The 17,375-nt window shown below is 36.5% G+C and overlaps 1 protein-coding gene across 1 annotated transcript in view; it reads left to right on the top strand.

Annotated features, from left to right (window-relative positions):
• st6galnac1.1 (ST6 (alpha-N-acetyl-neuraminyl-2,3-beta-galactosyl-1,3)-N-acetylgalactosaminide alpha-2,6-sialyltransferase 1, tandem duplicate 1) overlaps positions 1 to 17,375 on the top strand; it is a 25,156-nt gene extending 7,781 nt beyond the window's left edge. Inside the window, exon 10 of the mRNA XM_073814544.1 lies at positions 17,193 to 17,375. Within this exon, the coding sequence (XP_073670645.1) occupies positions 17,193 to 17,375 (183 nt within the window). The remainder of the gene's footprint in view (positions 1 to 17,192) is intronic.

Raw genomic sequence — 17,375 nt, 5'->3', positions numbered from 1 at the left:
GTTAATTGTAAATTGATGTAATATGCGTATGACTTGCGAATGTAATGCTCAGTTAATTTAAATAAACCAGGCTTGATGACGTATCCAGCCTGTGACCTGCGTAGCTTGAATCCTTCGGATTTTACAACAACCGCACACCGTGATGAACCTGCGATCTAATGCTTTGATTTGAAAGCCTGTTGAAGACATATTCTCGAGGACATTAAAACAAATCGCCAAGGATGCGAAACGGGGATTTTAAACGACAACGTGACAGGAAAAACATCAAGACCAAAGTCACTATTGGAGTTAGTTTTCCAAGATGGGCTCAAGGGACACTGAAGTTGCACTTTCTATATTCTCCACAGGTAATTCAGCATATTCGTTTACATCTATACAGTCCATGTTGTAAACTTGAAGTTGTATAGTTCCTTGGCTAACTTTAGCATGATTATGCATAACGCTTGTTAGTGTAAACATGCATGTGGTTTAATGTGTTCAACAGACACACGCCGTCTCTCCGCCCATTTATGTAATCTGAGGTAACGTTACTGAGATAAATGTTTTCATCTTTTCTGACCTCTAGCACAAACACACGGTGACAGCGCTATTTTTACTGCGGTCAAGCCAGCCGCCACTCCGAAAAAGACGGTCAAACTAGCCCCCCGTTTTTTTTCTGTGTGCACATAAATGAGACATTACGGTAAACGCACGAGAGGAATGATTTCAAAATAAAAGTTTCTCACTTAATCTGCTGATATTTCTGTTGAATTATGTGTCTCTTTTAAGTCATTGCTAGGGTATTATGGGTGGTTGCTAGCAGGGGCGTCATGCACCAATTTTTTTTAAGGGGGCACAGTGTGCACAGCTTACAAAAATGTGTGCATACATAGTGATGGTCGTTTTCGAAGCACTGCTTCATGAGGCTTCGAAAAATTTATGAATCTTTTGTTTTGAATCAGTGGTTCGGAGCGTGTTTCAAACTGGCCCAAGTCACGTGATTTTAGCAAACGAGGCTTCATAAAAGGTCACAAGTTCATAAAACATTTATCCGAACTGACTAATAACACTACCATTTTGTCTACTTTTTGTTTATAAACAGATTTAATGACAAAAATGTGCATAATTAAAAGGGTAGTTAGTTTTAATGATTTGTTTGCCCCAAATAAAACTAAAAACACATAATACACTTTTAACTATGTCTTAATTAAGTTAAATATTTTTGAAACATATTTTAATAAAAATCTTGCTATTATTTTGTAAAAAAAAAGGTGTAAAATGTCTGGACATATCTGCTTTTACACTCTTTTGACCAGCAGGGGCCGCCAGCGTGTTGGTTGTTTGGAACTACTTTGAAAAACTGAATCAATTTTCGAAGCAATTCGTTCAATCAATATTATAGAGCTTTCAGTCTTTTCCGTGGCACTATTTTGAGCCTTCCTGCCTTCATGACAAAAACCTCCAAAATAAAAGTGTTGACTAACTTTCATATCAAATACTATTCAATCGGAATAATGACATATTGGCATCATATTTACATCTGGAACGGCATGATTTTTTATTAACGTTTTGTTTAATGACTTGTTTAATTGTGTCAATGCATTTTGCACAACAACTGCACAATCCTATACAATTAATGTAATTTTAAATCCATAAAGTTACAACGAAAATTACATAAGCTATAGCCACGTGATTGAGTTTAATGTTCAATAATGATAAAAAAAAATGTTTGGATAAAAATTATTAGAGGAACGGATTTTTGCATTCAACTTTACCTCATATGTGAGCATGTGTGATTCCGCGCCCCCTGATGACGTCAGTGACTACGCTGTATGCAGCGCCTGCCGCCAGAAGTAATGTAACACGATCAAAACACTATAAAAACGGCGAAAATCTCCGAAAAGTGACAAGGATGCTGCACAGAATTAATAATATTGTGCATAGTAAACAGATTAAAAGACAAATAACAGATTAATAAGCGCTTCTTTGATTTTGAGCCTCAAAAAACCAAGGGGGCAACTGCCCCCTCAGTTTGAATGGGCATGACGCCTCTGGTTGCTAGGCTGTTTCTCTTGCATTCTGTGTGGTTGCTAGGGTTCTATAAATGGTTGCTAGGCTGTTTTTGTTGCATTATGTGTCTGTTTTAAGTAATTGCTAGGGTATTATGGGTGGTTGCTAGGCTGTTTCTCTTGCATTCTGTGTGGTTGCTAGGGTTCTATAAGTGGTTGCTAGGGTGTTTCTGTTGCATTCTGTTTGGTTGCTAGGCTGTTTCTGTTGCATTCTGTGTCTGTTTTAAGTCATTGCTAGGGTGTTATGGGTGGTTGCTAGGCGGTCTCTCTTGCATTCTGTGTGGTTGTTAGGCTGTTGCTAAGGTTCTTTAAGTTGTTGCTAGGGTATTATGGGTGGTTGCTAGGTTGCTTCTCTTGCATTCTGTGTGGTTGCTAGGCTGTTACTAGGGTTTTATGCGTGGTTGCTAGGTTGTTATTGTTGCATTCTGGTTGATGCTGTGCTATTGTTAGGGCTTTTTAAGTGGTTGCTAGGGTATAGCTTTGGTTTTCTATGCGATTGCTAGACTGTTGCTAGGGTATTATGGGTGGTTGCTAGGCTGTTTCTATTGCATTTTGTGTGGTTGCTAGGGTTCTATAAGTGGTTGCTAGGCTGTTTCTGTTGCATTATGTGTCTGTTTTAAGTCATTGCTAGGGTATTATGGGTGGTTGCTAGGCGGTTTCTCTTGCATTGTGTGTGGTTGCTAGGGTTCTATAAGTGGTTGCTAGGCTGTTTCTGTAGCATTCTGTTTGGTTGCTAGGCTTTTTCTGTTGCATTCTGTGTCTGTTTTAAGTCATTGCTAGGGTATTATGGGTGGTTGCTAGGCGGTCTCTCTTGCATTCTGTGTGGTTGCTAGGCTGTTGCTAGGGTTCTTTAAATTGTTGCTAGGGTATTATGGGTGGTTGCTAGGTTGTTTCTCTTGCATTCTGTGTGGTTGCTAGGCTGTTATTAGGGTTTTATGCGTGGTTGCTAGGTTGTTTTTGTTGCATTCTGGTTGATGCTGTGCTATTGTTAGGGCTTTTTAAGTGGTTGCTAGGGTATAGCTTTGGTTTTCTATATGATTGCTAGACTGTTGCTAGGGTATATGGGTGGTTGCTAGTCTGTTTCTGTTGCATTCTGTGTCTGTTTAAGTCATTGCTAGGGTATTATTGGTGGCTGCTAGGCTGTTTCTATTGCATTCTGTGTCTGTTAAAAGTCATTGCTAGGGTATTATGGGTGGTTGCAGGGCTTTATCTGTTGCATTTTGCATGGTTGCTAGGCTGTTTCTATTGCATTCTGGGTCTGTTTTAATTCATTGCTAGGGTATTATGGGTGGTTGCTAGGCTATTCTGTTGCATTATGTGTCTGTTTAAGCCGTTGCTAGGGTATTATGGGGGGTTGCTATGATGTTTCTGTTACATTCTGTGTCTGTTTTAAATCATGGCTAGGCTATTTCTATTGCATTCTAAGTCGTTGCTAGGGTATTATAGGTGGTTGCTAGGCTGTTTCTATTGCATTCTGTGTCTGTTTTAAATCGTAGCTAGGGATTTATGGGTGGTTGCTAGGCTGTTTCTGTTGCATTCTGTGTCTCTTTTAAATCATTGCTAGGGTATTGTGGTTGTTTGCTAGGCTATTTCTATTGCATTATGTGTGGTTGCTAGGCTGTTACTAAGGTTTTTTTAAATGGTTTTCTCTGTGATTGCTAGACTGTTGTTAGGCTATATGGGTGGTTGCTAGGCTGCTGTTCTGGCATTCTTTCTGGTTTCTAGGTTGTTGTTGTGGAATTCTGGTTGGTTGCTATGCTATTGCTCTTGTTTTCTGGGTGATTGCTAGACTGTTGATAGGGTTTTATTGGTTATTGCTAGGCTGTTGTTGAGATATTATGGTGGATTACTATAAAGTTGCTAGCATATTAAGGGTGGTTGTTAGGCTGTTGCTGTGACATTCTATGTGATTGCTGGGCTGTTGCTAGGCTACGGTATTTAAATTGGTTGCTAGGATATTATGTTTTCTTGGTGATTGCGACGTTGAGGCTGTGTCTTTCTAAATGATTGATAGGCCTTTGCTAGGGTATTTTAGGTGGTTTATTAAATTGCTAGGCTGTTCAGGGTAGTTAACACAGAACTGTTATGCATATAATAGAGAGTCAGTGAGTGAATGATTGGTAGTTGATACAGCATTATGGGTGGCTGTTAGTGTTACTAGATGCTGGGTTGTTCAGGGGATTGACAGAGCATTGCTATATAGTTGATAGGGTATTTAAATGAGAAGGCTCTAAAATATCCAACACATGCTGTATTTTTATATATTTAGTTAGATGTTAAAGGAACTACCTGTTTCCAAAGAATCATTCCATCTCTGAAAGATGGTACACCATCTCAGGTTGTCACTCATGCAGTATCATCACAGTCTGATATGCTGTTTTTAAAATAGACACCTCTAAGATGTCCTATACACTCTGTATTTTCTATACATTCTGTTAGATATTAAAAGAAAACTACCTGTTTCCACAGAATCATTCTACTTCTGAATGATAGTACACCAACTCAGGTTGTCACCCCTGCAGTATCATCACAGTCTGATATGCTGTTTTTAAAATAGAGAGTTCGAAAATGTCCTATACATTCAGTTAGACGTTAAAGGGAAACCACCTGTTTGCGCAGAATAATTTTACCTCAGAGTGACAGTATCCCACCTCAATGTGTCACTCACACAATATCAAGTCAATAATTTGCACAGAATAATTTCACTTCAGAGTGACAGTATCCTACCTCAAGGTGTCACAGACAACATATCAGACCAATCTGATATGGAGTTTGTAAAATACAGCTCTCCAACTTAACCTAAATACATATTTATTTCTATAAGATCAAATACATGTTTATTTCTATAAGATCAAATACATGTGCAAAGGAAACTACCTGTTTGCACAGAATGATTTTACTTCAGAGTGACAGTGTACCACCCCAAGGTGTCACTCACAACATATCAGGCCAATCTGATATGGAGTTTGTAAAATACAGCTCTCTGAAATAACATAAATACATGTTTATTTCTATTAAATCAAATAGATGTTTAAAGGAAACTATCTGTTTGCACAAAATAATTTCACTTCAGAGTGACAGTATACCACCTCAATATGTCACTCACACCGTATCAGGCCAATCTGATATGGAGTTTGTAAAATATAGCTCTCCAAAATAACCCAAATACACATTTATTTTTATAAGATCAAATAGATGTTTAAAGGAAACTACCTGTTTGCACAGAATAATTTCACTTCAGAGTGACAGTATACCACCTCATTGTGTCACTCACACTGTATCAGGCCAATCTGATATAGAGTTTGTAAAATACAGCTCTCCAAAATAGCATAAATACTTGATTGTTTCTATAAGATAAAAGAGGTGCTTAAAGGAAACTACCTGTTTGCACAGAATTATTTTACCTCAGAGTGACAGTATACCACCTCAATGTGTCACTTACATTGTATCAGGCCAATCTGATATAGAGTTTGTAAAATATAGCTCTCCAAAAAACCCAAATACACGTTTATTTTTATAAGATCAAATAGATGTTTAAAGGAACCTATCTGTTTGCACAAAATAATTTCACTTCAGAGTGACAGTATACCACCTCAATATGTCACTCACACCGTATCAGGCCAATCTGATATGGAGTTTGTAAAATATAGCTCTCCAAAATAACCCAAATACACATTTATTTTTATAAGATCAAATAGATGTTTAAAGGAAACTACCTGTTTGCACAGAATAATTTCACTTCAGAGTGACAGTATACCACCTCATTGTGTCACTCACACTGTATCAGGCCAATCTGATATAGAGTTTGTAAAATACAGCTCTCCAAATTAACATAAATACTTGATTGTTTCTATAAGATAAAAGAGGTGCTTAAAGGAAACTACCTGTTTGCACAGAATTATTTTACCTCAGAGTGACAGTATACCACCTCAATGTGTCACTTACATTGTATCAGGCCAATCTGATATAGAGTTTGTAAAATATAGCTCTCCAAAAAACCCAAATACACGTTTATTTTTATAAGATCAAATAGATGTTTAAAGGAAACTACCTGTTTGCACAAAATAATTTCACTTCAGAGTGACAGTATACCACCTCAATATGTCACTCACACCGTATCAGGCCAATCTGATATGGAGTTTGTAAAATATAGCTCTCCAAAATAACCCAAATACACGTTTATTTTTATAAGATCAAATAGATGTTTAAAGGAAACTACCTGTTTGCACAGAATAATTTCACTTCAGAGTGACAGTATACCACCTCATTGTGTCAATCACACTGTATCAGGCCAATCTGATATAGAGTTTGTAAAATACAGCTCTCCAAAATAACCTAAATACATGTTTATTTCTATAAGAACAAATACCTGTTTAAAGGAAACTACCTGTTTGCACAGAATAATTTCACTTCAGAGTGACAGTACACCACCTCAATGTGTCACTCACACTGTATCAGGCCAATCTGATATAGAGTTTGTAAAATACAGCTCTCCAAAATAACCCAAATACACGTTTATTTTTATAAGATCAAATAGATGTTTAAAGGAAACTACCTGTTTGCACAAAATAATTTCACTTCAGAGTGACAGTACACCACCTCAATGTGTCACTCACACTGTATCAGGCCAATCTGATATAGAGTTTGTAAAATACAGCTCTCCAAAATAGCATAAATACATGTTTATTTCTATAAAGTAAAATAGATGGTTAAAGGAAACTACCTGTTTGCACAAAATAATTTCACTTCAGAGTGACAGTATACCACCTCAATGTATCACAAACACCGTATCAGGCCAATCTGATATAGAGTTTGTAAAATACAGCTCTCCAAAATAGCATAAATACACGTTTATTTTTATAAGATCAAATAGATGTTTAAATGAAACTACCTGTTGGCACAGAATAATTTCACTTCAGAGGGACAGTATCCCATCTCAGGGTATCAGTCACAACATATCAGGACAATCTGATATAGAGTTTGTAAAATACAGCTCTCCAAAATATCATAAATACTTGATTATTTCTATAAGATCAAATAGGTGCTTAAAGGAAACTACCTGTTTGCACAGAATGATTTTACCTCAGAGTGACAGTATACCATCTGAGGGTGTCACTTACACTGTATCAGGCCAATCTGATATAGAGTTTGTAAAATACAGCTCTCCAAAATAACCTAAATACATGTTTATTTCTATGAGATCAAATAGGTGCTTAAAGGAAATTACCTGTTTGCACAGAATAATTTCACTTCAGAGGGACAGTATCCCATCTCAGGGTATCAGTCACAACATATCAGGACAATCTGATATAGAGTTTGTAATATACAGCTCTCCAAAATATCATAAATACTTGATTATTTCTATAAGATCAAATAGGTGCTTAAAGGAAACTACCTGTTTGCACAGAAAGATTTTACCTCAGAGTGCAGTATACCATCTGAGGGTGTCACTTACACTGTATCAGGCCAATCTGATATGGAGTTTGTAAAATATAGCTCTCCAAAATAGCATAATATTCAATTATTTCTATAAGATCAAATAGATGCTTAAAGGAAACTACCTGTTTGCACATAATAATTTCACTTTAGACAGTATATCACCTCAAGGTGTCACTCACACAATATCAAGACAATCTGATATGGAGTTAGTAAAATACAGCTCTCCAAAATAACCTAAATACATGTCTATTTCTATAAGAACAAATGCCTGTTTAAAGGAAACTACCTGTTTGCAGAGAATAATTTCACTTCAGAATGACAGTATACCACCTCAAAGTGTCACTCACACAATATCAAGTCAATCTGATGCAGAGTTTTTAAAATACAATGTGTATTTAAATTCTTTTGAAGAGCTGTATTTTACAAACTCCATATCAGATTGTCCTGATATGTTGTGAGTGATACCCTGAGATGGGATACTGTCCCTCTGAAGTGAAATTATTCCGTGCAAACAGGTAGTTTTCTTTAAGCATCTATTTGATCTTATAGAAATAATTGAGTATTATGCTATTTTGGAGAGCTGTAATTTACAAACTCCATATCAGATTGGCCTGATATGTTGTGAGTAACACCTTGAGGTGGTATACTGTCACTCTGAAGTGAAATCATTCTGTGCAAACAGGTAGTTTCCTTTAAGCACCTATTTGATCTTATAAAAATAAACATGTATTTGGGTTATTTTGGAGAACTGTATTTTACAAACTCCATATCAGATTGGCCTGATATGTTGTGAGTAACACCTTGAGGTGGTATACTGTCACTCTGAAGTGAAATCATTCTGTGCAAACAGGTAGTTTCCTTTAAGCACCTATTTTATCTATAGAAACAATCAAGTATTTATGATATTTTGGAGAGCTGTAATTTATAAACTCCATATCAGATTGGCCTGATATTTTGTGAGTGACACCTTGAGGTGGTATACTGTCACTCTGAAGTGAAATTATTCTGTGCAAACAGGTAGTTTCCTTTAAACAGGTATTTGTTCTTATAGAAATAAACATGTATTTAGGTTATTTTGGAGAGCTGTATTTTACAAACTCCATATAAGATTGGCCTGATATTTTGTGAGTGACACCTTGAGGTGGTATACTGTCACTCTGAAGTGAAATTATTCTGTGCAAACAGGTAGTTTCTTTTAAACAGGCATTTGTTCTTATAGAAATAAAAATGTATTTAGGTTATTTTGGAGAGCTATATTTTACAAACTCCATATCAGATTGGCCTGATATGGTGTAAGTGACACCCTCAGATGGTATACTGTCACTCTGGGGTAAAATCATTCTGTGCAAACAGGTAGTTTCCTTTAAGCACCTATTTGATCTTATAAAAATAAACGTGTATTTGGGTTATTTTGGAGAACTGTATTTTACAAACTCCATATCAGATTGGCCTGATACAATGTGAGTGACACATTGAGGTGGTATACTGTCACTCTGAGGTAAAATCATTCTGTGCAAACAGGTAGTTTCCTTTAAGCACCTATTTTATCTTATAGAAACAATCAAGTATTTATGATATTTTGGAGAGCTGTAATTTATAAACTCCATATCAGATTGGCCTGATATTTTGTGAATGACACCTTGAGGTGGTATACTGTCACTCTGAAGTGAAATTATTCTGTGCAAACAGGTAGTTTCCTTTAAACAGGTATTTGTTCTTATAGAAATAAACATGTATTTAGGTTATTTTGGAGAGCTGTATTTTACAAACTCCATATCAGATTGGCCTGATACGGTGTGAGTGACACATTGCGTTGGTATACTGTCACTCTGAAGTGAAATTATTTTGTGCAAACAGGTAGTTAACTTTAAACATCTATTTGATTTTATAGAAATAAACATGTATTTAGGTTATTTTGGAGAGCTATATTTTACAAACTCCATATCAGATTGGCCTAATACGGTGTAAGTGACACCCTCAGATGGTATACTGTCACTCTGGGGTAAAATCATTCTGTGCAAACAGGTAGTTTCCTTTAAGCACCTATTTGATCTTACAAAAATAAACATGTATTTGGGTTATTTTGGAGAACTGTATTTTACAAACTCCATATCAGATTGGCCTGATATGTTGTGAGTAACACCTTGAGGTGGTATACTGTCACTCTGAAGTGAAATCATTCTGTGCAAACAGGTAGTTTCCTTTAAGCACCTATTTTATCTATAGAAACAATCAAGTATTTATGATATTTTGGAGAGCTGTAATTTATAAACTCCATATCAGATTGGCCTGATATTTTGTGAGTGACACCTTGAGGTGGTATACTGTCACTCTGAAGTGAAATTATTCTGTGCAAACAGGTAGTTTCCTTTAAACAGGTATTTGTTCTTATAGAAATAAACATGTATTTAGGTTATTTTGGAGAGCTGTATTTTACAAACTCCATATCAGATTGGCCTGATATTTTGTGAGTGACACCTTGAGGTGGTATACTGTCACTCTGAAGTGAAATTATTCTGTGCAAACAGGTAGTTTCCTTTAAACAGGCATTTGTTCTTATAGAAATAAAAATGTATTTAGGTTATTTTGGAGAGCTATATTTTACAAACTCCATATCAGATTGGCCTGATACGGTGTAAGTGACACCCTCAGATGGTATACTGTCACTCTGAAGTGAAATTATTTTGTGCAAATAGGTAGTTTACTTTAAACATCTATTTGATTTTATAGAAATAAACATGTATTTAGGTTATTTTGGAGAGCTATATTTTACAAACTCCATATCAGATTGGCCTAATACGGTGTAAGTGACACCCTCAGATGGTATACTGTCACTGTGGGGTAAAATCATTCTGTGCAAACAGGTAGTTTCCTTTAAGCACCTATTTGATCTTATAAAAATAAACATGTATTTGGGTTATTTTGGAGAACTGTATTTTACAAACTCCATATCAGATTGGCCTGATATGTTGTGAGTGACACATTCAGGTGGTATACTGTCACTCTGAAGTGAAATTATTCTGTGCAAACAGGTAGTTTCCTATAAACAGGCATTTGTTCTTATAGAAATAAACATGTATTTAGGTTATTTTGGAGAGCTATATTTTACAAACTCCATATCAGATTGGCCTGATATGGTGTAAGTGACACCCTCAGATGGTATACTGTCACTCTGGGGTAAAATCATTCTGTGCAAACAGGTAGTTTCCTTTAAGCACCTATTTGATCTTATAAAAATAAACGTGTATTTGGGTTATTTTGGAGAACTGTATTTTACAAACTCCATATCAGATTGGCCTGATACAATGTGAGTGACACATTGAGGTGGTATACTGTCACTCTGAGGTAAAATCATTCTGTGCAAACAGGTAGTTTCCTTTAAGCACCTATTTTATCTTATAGAAACAATCAAGTATTTATGATATTTTGGAGAGCTGTAATTTATAAACTCCATATCAGATTGGCCTGATATTTTGTGAGTGACACCTTGAGGTGGTATACTGTCACTCTGAAGTGAAATTATTCTGTGCAAACAGGTAGTTTCCTTTAAACAGGTATTTGTTCTTATAGAAATAGACATGTATTTAGGTCATTTTGGAGAGCTGTATTTTACAAACTCCATATCAGATTGGCCTGATACGGTGTGAGTGACACATTGAGGTGGTATACTGTCACTCTGAAGTAAAATTTTTCTGTGCAAACAGGTAGTTTCCTTTAAACAGGCATTTGTTCTTATAGAAATAAACATGTATTTAGGTTATTTTGGAGAGCTATATTTTACAAACTCCATATCAGATTGGCCTGATACGGTGTAAGTGACACCCTCCGATGGTATACTGTCACTCTGGGGTAAAATCATTCTGTGCAAACAGGTAGTTTCCTTTAAGCACCTATTTGATCTTATAAAAATAAACGTGTATTTGGGTTATTTTGGAGAGCTATATTTTACAAACTCCATATCAGATTGGCCTGATACGGTGTAAGTGACACCCTCAGATGGTATACTGTCACTCTGGGGTAAAATCATTCTGTGCAAACAGGTAGTTTCCTTTAAGCACCTATTTGATCTTATAAAAATAAACGTGTATTTGGGTTATTTTGGAGAGCTATATTTTACAAACTCCATATCAGATTGGCCTGATATGGTGTAAGTGACACCCTCGGATGGTATACTGTCACTCTGAGGTAAAATCATTCTGTGCAGCAATCACATAGAATGTCACAGCAACAGCCTAACAACCACCCTTAATATGCTAGCAACTTCATAGTCATCCACCATAATATCTCAACAACAGCCTAGCAATAACCAATAAAACCCTATCAACAGTCTAGCAATTACCCAGAAAACAAGAGCAATAGCATAGCAACCAACCAGAATTCCACAACAACAACTTAGCAACCACACAGAACCCCAGAGCAACAGCCTAGCAACCGCCATAATTCCCTAGCAACCACAAAGAATGCCAGAACAACAACCTAGCAACCACCCATATAGCTTAGCAACAGTCTAGCAATCACAGAGAAAACCAAAGCTATACCATAGCTACCATTTAAAAAACCTTAGTAACAGCGTAGCAACCACACATAATGCAATAGAAATAGCCTAGCAACCACCCATAATACCCTAGCAATGAATTAAAACAGACCCAGAATGCAACAAAAACAGCCTAGCAACCACCCATAAATCCCTAGCTACGATTTAAAACAGACACAGAATACAATAGAAACAACCTAGCAACCACCCACAATACCCTAGCAACGACTTAGAATGCAATAGAAATAGCCTAGCAACCACCCACAATACCCTAGCAATGATTTAAAACAGACACAGAATGCAACAGAAACATCATAGCAACCACCCATAATACCCTAGCAATGAATTAAAACAGACCCAGAATGCAACAAAAACAGCCTAGCAACCACCCATAAATCCCTAGCTACGATTTAAAACAGACACAGAATACAATAGAAACAACCTAGCAACCACCCACAATACCCTAGCAACGACTTAGAATGCAATAGAAATAGCCTAGCAACCACCCACAATACCCTAGCAATGATTTAAAACAGACACAGAATGCAACAGAAACATCATAGCAACCACCCATAATACCCTAGCAACGACTTAAACAGACACATAATGCAACAGAAATAGCCTAGCAACCACCCATAATACCCTAGCAATGAATTAAAACAGACCCAGAATGCAATAGAAACAGCCTAGCAACCACACAGAATGCAAGAGAAACAGCCTAGCAACCACCCATAATACCCTAGCAATGACTTTTAACAGACACAGAATGCAATAGAAACAGCCTAGCAGCCACCAATAATACCCTAGCAATGACTTAAACAGACACAGAATGCAAAAGAAAAAGACTAGCAACCACCCATATACCCTAGCAACAGTCTAGCAATCACATAGAAAACCAGAGCTATACCCTAGTAACCACTTAAAAAGCCCTAGCAATAGCATAGCAAGCAACCAGAATGCAACAAAAACAACCTAGCAACCACGCATAAAACCCTAGCAACAGCCTAGCAACCACACAGAATGCAAGAGAAACAACCTAGAAACCACCCATAATACCCTAGCAATGACTTAAAACAGACACAGAATGCAACAGAAACAGCCTAGCATCCACCCATATACCCTAGCAACAGTCTAGCAATCACATAGAAAACCAAAGATATACCCTAGCAACCACTTTAAAAGCCCTAGCAATAGCATAGCAAGCAACCAGAATGCAACAAAAACAACCTAGCAACCACGCATAAAACCCTAGTAACAGCCTAGCAACCACACAGAATGCAAGATAAACAGCCTAGCAGCCACCAATAATACCCTAGCAACGATTTAAACAGACACAGAATGCAAGAGAAACAGACTAGCAACCACCCATATACCCTAGCAACAGTCTAGCAATCGCATACAAAACCAAAGCTATACCCTAGCAACCACTTAAAAAGCCCTAGCATTACCATAGCAAGTAACCAGAATGCAACATAAACAACCTAGCAACAACATATACAACCCTAGTAACAGCCTAGCAACCACACAGAATGCAAGAGAGACCGCCTCGCAACCACTCATAATACCCTAGCAATGACTTTAAACAGACACAGAATGCAACAGAATCAGCCTAGCAACCAAACAGAATGCAACAGAAACAGCCTAGCATCCAAACAGAATGCAACAGAAACAGCCTAGCAACCACTTATAGAACCCTAGCAACCACACAGAATGCAAGAGAAACAGCCTAGCAACCACCCATAATACCCTAGCAATTACTTAAAACAGACACATAATGCAACAGAAACAGCCTAGCAACCATTTATAGAACCCTAGCAACCACACAGAATGCAAGAGAAACAGCCTGGCAACCACCCATAATACCCTAGCAATTACTTAAAACAGACACATAATGCAACATAAACAGCCTAACAACCAAACAGAATGCAACAGAAACAGCCTAGCAACCACTTATAGAACCCTAGCAACCACACAGAATGCAAGAGAAACAGCCTAGCAACCACCCATAATACCCTAGCAATTACTTAAAACAGACACATAATGCAACATAAACAGCCTATCAACCAAACAGAATGCAACAGAAACAGCCTAGCAACCACTTATAGAACCCTAGCAACCACACAAAATGCAAGAGAAACAGCCTAGCAACCACCCATAATACCCTAGCAATTACTTAAAACAGTCACATAATGCAACAGAAACAGCCTAGCAACCACTTATAGAACCCTAGCAACCACACAGAATGCAAGAGAAACAGCCTAGCAACCACCCATAATACCCTAGCAATTACTTAAAACAGACACATAATGCAACATAAACAGCCTAACAACCAAACAGAATGCAACAGAAACAGCCTAGCAACCACTTATAGAACCCTAGCAACCACACAGAATGCAAGAGAAACAGCCTAGCAACCACCCATAATACCCTAGCAATTACTTAAAACAGACACATAATGCAACATAAACAGCCTAACAAACAGAATGCAACAGAAACAGCCTAGCAACCACTTATAGAACCCTAGCAACCACACAGAATGCAAGAGAAACAGCCTAGCAACCAACCATAATACCCTAGCAATGCCTTATAACAGACACATAATGCAACAGAAATATCAGCAGATTTAGTGAGAAACTTTTATTTTGAAATCATTCCTCTCGTGCATTTACCGTAATGTCTCATTTATGTGCACACAGAAAAAAAACGGGGGGCTAGTTTGACCGTCTTTTTCGGAGTGGCGGCTGGCTTGACCGCAGTCTATTTTTAGCCTTTCATTGATAAAAGCGTCTGATCTCCGCGTCTTTCGTTTCATTTTACAAGCGTGTGAATGTTGCGCGATCTTTTTTCACCAAAATGAGAGAAAGCTCTTACATATACACGGACATGTAACATGTTTACTTAAAACATAAGCATTGTACTCTGACATAATGTCTGACATAATACTCTGATAAAGTGAAAGTTGCGCGATCTTTTTTCACCAATCTGAGAGAAAGCTCTTACATATACACGGACATGTAACGTTTACTTAACCCTCATATTATGTTCCGGGTCAATTTGACCCGTTTTGATTTTTAAGCTGTCGGATAAACCAGTTAACCTGTGATTCTATTCTTGAAATTTTGTGACTTTTTCTCATTTATGGCCATGAACATGCATGCAAAGTTTAGACATGCTGATATGTTTTGAAGTGTACCAAAACAATTTTGTAACGATTTTGAGGTTCGCGGGTCAATTTGACCCGCATTTTGTTTTGCGCCAAAGCAACTGTATAGACCTAAATTAAATATATATTTTTAGTGTTTGTTGTTATATTGGTGTTTACCTACCCTAAAATGGGGGTAAAAATGCTTCTCCTCACTATTTTGAGTACTGAAAATACTTTTACAGACACAGATGGTAAAAGTGAGCTATAATTTCTATTTACAATTTATATGAAATACTACTTAAGTTAAAGTTTTCTTCCAGAAATTTTGTCACTTTTTCTCATTTATGGCCATGAACATGCATGCAAAGTTTAGACATGCTGATATGTTTTGAAGTGTACCAAAACAATTTTGTAACGATTTTGAGGTTCGCGGGTCAATTTGACCCGCATTTTGTTTTGCGCCAAAGCAACTGTATAGACTTAAATTAAATATATATTTTTAGTGTTTGTTGTTATATTGGTGTTTACCTACCCTAAAATGGGGGTAAAAATGCTTCTCCTCACTATTTTGAGTACTGAAAATACTTTTACAGACACAGATGGTAAAAGTGAGCTATAATTTCTATTTACAATTTATATGAAATACTACTTAAGTTAAAGTTTTATTCCAGAAATTTTGTCACTTTTTCTCATTTAGGGCCATGAACATGCATGCAAAGTTAGGATACACTGATGTGTTTTGAAGTGTTTTTTTTTAGCACAAATAATGATTTTTGGTACGATTTTGATGTTCGCGGGTCAATTTGACCCATATTTGTTTGTTCCAAGGCAACTGTACAGACACAAATTAAATACATTTATTGCATATATTTTGGTGTTTTACTACCCTGGAAAGGGAAAAGTGAGCTTTTCCCACTTTTTTTGTACTGATAAAGACTTCCTCAGACACAGAAAAGTAAATGTAAACTATCATTTCTATTTTCAATGTAAATGAAATACTATGTATAGCTGATGAATTCAGACCCACAGAAAATCCAGAGGTGAATACAGGTGATGCTAGCTGTGCCCCATAAAACATGACACCAAAATAAGCACCATTTGTGTAAAATGCAAGAAGTCAGAAAGCACATGCTTCATGTATGCAGATCATGTAAACAGTGATTTCTTGAATTTGTACAATGAGCCTCAAGAACAAAATATGAGCCTATTTAGAAAAAGAAAAGCTTCATTTAATTTCAAAGCAATATTAAATAGTTCATTTAGGATGTCTTAAACATAGGTATGTTAAAAAAAACATGTTGAATTAAAATTTAAAATGTTAAATGTTGCAACAGTTTTTGTGCAACATTTGTTAAAACAAACATGTTAAAAATTGTGGTTAAATGCATTTTTTTAAAATCATACTTTTTCATTTTAAATGTTTGTAATGTGTGACAAAGACTGATACTAAAATGGTTTTGTTCATACCTAATTCCTTCTTGTTTTTCATAATGTGATATTTAAGGAATTGCATTGAATCCAATGCGGGTCAATTTGACCCGGTCCATCAAAATCGTCACAAAAATCGAACACAATACAAGGGTTAAAACATAAGCATTGTACTTTGACATAATATTAGTTCGCGTCCATTTAAACCCGTCATGGTTGCTTTTTGTATGTGATTTTAAGCGGACATATCATGACAATCAGACTTTTTTCATGTTAAACATAAATCTGTGTGCTTTGATGGATCACAGGCAAAGGACATTGCAAATTGTTCATTTTTTCTCATTGCTTTTGCTTTGTAGCTACTGGAAGCCATGTTAACCTTGGCATGACACGGCCGGGCCACCGTACGAGTTAAAACGCGTTCCGAATGGGGAGGGCTAGAAAGTAATATTCAGTTGCTTGTCATATAGACTTTCACCGCTAGATGGGAGTAGATCTTACACAGTGGAGCTTTAAGTCTTTTTTTACTGGACTTTTAAATACTTTTTATTTCATTTACCATACTTTAATAACAAACGTCTTTTTTGTACATCATAAGGTGGATGCCTATGGATTTATTACAGAAGACCATCACAAGTACTCTAACTATTACTTCGAAAAGTTTAAAAAAACAAATGTCATTTTCTATATTAACCATGACTATAACCTGGAGATCAAGACTTGGAAAGAACTGCACGACACTGGAATTATTAGACTCTACCAAGGACAGAAAAATACATAG

The sequence above is a fragment of the Paramisgurnus dabryanus genome, chromosome 1 (genome assembly GCF_030506205.2).
Source record: "Paramisgurnus dabryanus chromosome 1, PD_genome_1.1, whole genome shotgun sequence".
NCBI lineage: Eukaryota > Metazoa > Chordata > Actinopteri > Cypriniformes > Cobitidae > Paramisgurnus > Paramisgurnus dabryanus.
This window is presented reverse-complemented; position numbering and strand designations above follow the sequence as displayed.